At 44.2% G+C, this 5,172-nt stretch overlaps 1 protein-coding gene across 1 annotated transcript in view; it reads right to left on the reverse strand.

Moving 5' to 3' along the window:
* The window catches only part of LOC111962718 (cystic fibrosis transmembrane conductance regulator-like), a 90,840-nt gene that overhangs the window by 56,810 nt on the left and 28,858 nt on the right, over nt 1-5,172 (reverse strand). The window contains 3 exon segments of the mRNA XM_070439875.1: nt 1,636-1,827; nt 2,445-2,621; nt 3,661-3,753. Of these exon segments, the coding sequence (XP_070295976.1) occupies nt 1,636-1,827; nt 2,445-2,621; nt 3,661-3,753 (462 nt within the window).

Genomic DNA, 5,172 nt, shown 5'->3' on the forward strand with positions numbered 1-5,172 from the left:
TGACGTTTGGAAATTCTAAAAGGTAGACGTTGCAGTTTACATAAGAGGAATGTCACCTATCTGACTGTCAAGCGAACTTAAATATGTTCAAAGAGCTGTTGCTTTAACAAAACAAACTCTATGTATGGTCAAACACCATTAGTGATGTTAACACACCATCCACTTATCTGTGGCAAATCATCAATACCCCAGGGCATGAGTGGTGCAATTCCACTCTAATCATTTCAGCCCTTTCTCAAATAATCAAAAATGTAAAAAACCAATGATAACTACCTGTATAGTAGCTCTCTGCCATGCCCAGGAGTTTATCTGTCAAGTCATATCAGGAAAAAACTCCTGATTCCTAAAATACACAGATACACAGATTGACATGAGTGCCTAGTCTAATCTCATATCAATCCTTGACTCTGAGCAACCTATATTCCTCCCAATGACATGATGTGTGTGTCCATGGCAACGGGATGTCTGGACAGTATCCAGTGACACGGCCCCCTCGAAGCAGCACTTTAACACACTGCCCCACCACTTAACACGGGCTCCGACACAGGAGGGACGCATTTGTGTGTTGGCGTGTATGTGCGTGCGTGTGTGTGGTGTGTGTGCATAAAAACTGAGAAAATAGACACAACAACGCCTCAGCAAAGGCTATGGGTAGACTCAAGTAGAACATATCGAGTCACCCAGAGAATTGGGTTTGGAATTACGAAGATAGCAACAAAACAGGGAGAGTTGAGACGAGTACAACAGAACAGGGAGTTGAGAGTAGTCAGCAACAGAACAGGGGAGTTGAAGAGGTAGCAACAAAAGGGAGGTTGAGAGTTTTTAGAACAAACAGGGGAGGTGAGAGAGTAGCAACAGAACAGCGGGTGAATGTTGAGAAGTAGCAACAGAACAGGGGGATTGTTCAGAGTTAGCAACAGAACAGGGAGGTTGAGAGAATAGCAACAGAACAGGGGGAGGTTTGAGAGTGTAGCAACAGAACAGGGAGAGTTGAGAGAGTAGCAACAGAACAGGGGGAGGTTGAGAGAGTAGCAACAGAACAGGGGAGGTTGAGAGAGTAGCAACAAAACAGGGGAGGTTGAGAGTCAGTAGCAACAGAACAGGGAGGTTGAGAGTTAGCAACAGAACAGGGGGAGGTTGAGAGATACAACAGAACAGGGGGAGGTTGAGAGAGTAGCAACAGAACAGGGAGATGAGAGAAGTAGCAGACAGGGGAGGTTGAGAGTAGCAACAGAACAGGGGAGGTTGAGAGAGTAAGAACAGAAACAGGGGAGGAATGAGAGATAGCAACAAACAGGGGAGGTTAAGAGTAGCAACAGAACAGGGGCTTGAAGAGTTAGCAACAAACAGGGGAGTTGAGATAGAACAATCAGAACAGGAGGTTGAGAGGTTACAACAAACAGGGGAAGTGAGGAGTCAGCAACACAACAGAACAGGGGGAGGTTGAGAGAGTAGAAGAAAACTATTCAGGTTAAGAAAAAAATAGCGAGAACAAAGCAAAGACAAAGGAAAGCAGAAAAAGTAAGAAACATCCGACACAACCACATCAAAGACCAGACCTGAGACCAAAGGAATTCTAACCAAGTTAACAAACAACACACAAACAACAAGGTTACATATTTCAGTCCACCGTACCTCCTCCAGCTGACATGCCTTGATGACAGAGGTGTAGCGGAATTCGTCGTAGGTCAGACCAAACAGGATGTTGTCACGGATYGTTCCGGGCATGATCCAGGAGGTCTGGGGGGAGAAGGAGATCCGCCCACTGTGTTTGATCTTCCCCTCTGACGGGACCAGCTCTCCCAGGATCATCATCAGKAGGGAACTCTGGGGGGAGACACAGAATTAAAGACAACAGACACAGATAAAATGACATTTTATCTCTATGGAAGATACACATTAGTGTGTGTGTTAGCTTCCAGACGCAACTTCAGGAYTCTGTTGGGACATTGGGCTGATATTTGTGGARTCCCTTAGTTGAGCYTCTCTCTGGTGCCTGACAAWGGAAAATAACCCTAACCTAAAGTGMCAGTTTTCACACCATTTGTTTTTGCCTGTCAACAAAAGCAGATKTATAATTTCTAGGAATAATACTTACCAGTTGGCAGGTAAAATGTGTCCGTCGCTWTCAAAAAACGCATTTATAACCAGTTTTTATCCAGAGTCTTCCACTAGCCTACGWTTAACATTTTCCACCGGGAACACTTGCTTCTTTGTGTTTCCAGTGGAAAATGTCAATAGTAGGCTAATCGTTGGAATGGAAGACCCTATGACATAATGAGATATGAGAATTACAGGGACTGCAGTTGGCACATTTACAGAAATGTTGATTAATGTACATTGTTCGTGTCAAATCAAATCAACCCAATAAAGTAAACTACAAAGGCACAGACCTCCTCCATCCACCCCAGTGTTCCCTGACAGACAGTGAGTGGTAGTGGTACCTTTCCGGAGCCGGTGGATCCAGCCACGGCCAGCATCTGTCCCTTCTCCAGATACAGGCTGATGTTCTTGAGGACGGGTGTAACATATAGGTTGGTGAAGAACAGCCCTACGTCKCCGTTAGGGTGGCCGTTAGARTTGTTCTCCTGCTTTATCTTCTCAAACAACGCCCCGATACCCTGGAGAGGGGGAGAGAGTTGGGGGAGAAATAGAGAGAGAGTGAGGGAGGGTGAGAGGGAGAGAGAGTAGGAGGAGTAAGAGAGAGAGAGGGAGGGGGGAGAGAGAGGGGGGAGAGGTAGAGAGAGGGTGGGAAATAGCTTTACATTACATCAAATGTAAATTTCTCTCATACAATATGACCAGACCAGCTTGTCTGAAAGATTGAGCTCATGTGTGTACAGCTCTGGTTGTATTAGAAATACTATTTGTGCATAAAGGGGACAACAGACTAGTGATACCATGCTCTGATGAAGGCTTTATGCTGAAATGTCTCAGCCATCCAGCTGGGAAAATTAGAAAGACGAGAAAGTATTTTTTGGTCATTTATTTTCAAGTTTCTTGGAATCACTGAGAAATAGGAGACTCTTGCGCCCCAAAGAAAAAAGGCCTCAAATGTCAGTATTGGCCCCTAATCCATCAACATTTCCATAGAAATCAAATCACTGGTGAGAGTTCTGTAGGAGAGAAACGGTGAACCTGGTTGGTTTGTTAAATCATTGAGCTGGGTGACGTTTTATGGGTCAGTGATCTTCTAATGCCAAGGGCTTCCGTCACTTCTATAGCTTACACTGCGTCACATTCATATTCAAATGAGCTGACGTACACGCAGTCCACAATAAAGACCAGTCTGACAACTCTGGCCTATTTCCAAAACAACTTTTTTACAGGAGGAGACGCTGGGATAGAATCCTGGATGTGATAAATGAATGGATTCCTAACCAGATTGTCCCAGCATAGAATGGGTTTGGTATAGTTTACCACCGTCTAGCATAGCATTGGTATTGGTTATCTAAATTAGTGCACAAAGGATCTGAACACAAATCATTTTTTACCTACTTGGGATGGCCATAACATGTGTCCATAAAGTTAAATGTACTGCCTGCGACACTTCAAACTGATAACGTTGTTCTGTGGTCATGATGATGAATTGCCTTTTACCTACACAATAGTAGGATTATTATCAGGAAGAATAGAATGCARACACACACACACTCGTACCTCATCCCAGGAGGCAGTCACGTTCACCAGCTCTACCTCAGTGGTGGTCAGGTTGTACTCTAATACTTTGTACTCCTCTTTACAGAGGTATTCCTACAGGACAGACAAAACAAGAGTTAAAACCACTAGTGTATTACAAATTGAAACAGACAAGAATATTATCTTGGCAACAACAAGTCAGCTCAATACACACACACACACACACACACACACACGCACACGCACACGCACACGCACACGCACACACACACAGTGGAGAACAAACAGTAGTGGCTCAAATACAGAATAGACAACGTGTTGTCCTACGCCTTGTGCAGTACTGGCTCAGACAGAATATACAACATGTTCAGGAGATAGAGAGGAATCCCTGATAAGAATGACACAACAACAACTGTACTGTGACCCTAATATGGCCTTTTTGGCCGAGGACGACATGTGTCTGTCTCTCTCTCTCTATTTCTTGATGGGCCTAATGGCAAGGCAGTGTGAAGGGCATGTATGTGTCTTGGGGTGCAGTTGGTGTGGGGGGGGCTGTGTGTGTTTTGGATTCCAGATGTTGGACTGGAAAGTGACTCCATTACCTCAAACAGGTAGCTTCTACTTCCTCTTTGTGCGTGTGATTGAATGCCTCCGTGCGTGTGTGGTTGCCTGTGTGTGTACGCGTCTGCAGTGTTTCACCTAGGATTCTTGCAGTGGCAAAGTTAGCGTGGTAGTGGGCGTGGCCAGTTGTGCAGTCTCCAACCAACATTTTTAAAGGACCTCCTCTTGGCGACAGAGACAAAATGTTGCTGTTTAAAGTTAATTTCCTGCAATTCTACACATTTTACCATGGCTTATSCCGTGTTCTATGCTACATGAGTGACTCAAACATAATACCAAAATCAATGAGGGCCCCATGCCATGACATTTTTGCCATTTTTGATTCTCCTTGACTGTCTAGTTATTATTTTGGTGATTGTTATTCAAAAATCTTATTTAAAAATATATAGCTCCATTATCTCTAAATACTTTATATCTGGTTTAGTTGTTTAAGTTTACACTGTAAACACTTTACCATCCCAAAAATGATGAAAAAAATTAAATATTAAATAGCCGCTGCTAAATGAATATAGGGGAAACACTGATCCGTGTGTTTGTGCCAATTCCTATGAGTCTTCAGATACAGATACAGATTCTTCAGATACTGACAAAAAAATCACCAAAACTGACATAACTGTCGGGGACACTGACATAACCTTCAGGGACAGTGACATAACCTTCAGGGACACTGACATAACCATCAGGGGACACTGACATAACCATCAGGGGACACTGACATAACCTTCAGGGACACTGACATAACCTCCAGGGACAGTGCCATAACCTTCAGGGACAGTGTCATAACCTTCAGGGACAGTGCCATAACCTCCAGGGACAGCGACATAACCTTCAGGGACAGTGCCATAACCTCCAGGGACAGCGACATAACCTCCAGGGACAGCGACATAACCTCCAGGGACAGCGACATAACCT

Source organism: Salvelinus sp. IW2-2015, linkage group LG4q.1:29 (assembly GCF_002910315.2).
Source record: "Salvelinus sp. IW2-2015 linkage group LG4q.1:29, ASM291031v2, whole genome shotgun sequence".
Classification (NCBI taxonomy): Eukaryota; Metazoa; Chordata; class Actinopteri; order Salmoniformes; family Salmonidae; genus Salvelinus; species Salvelinus sp. IW2-2015.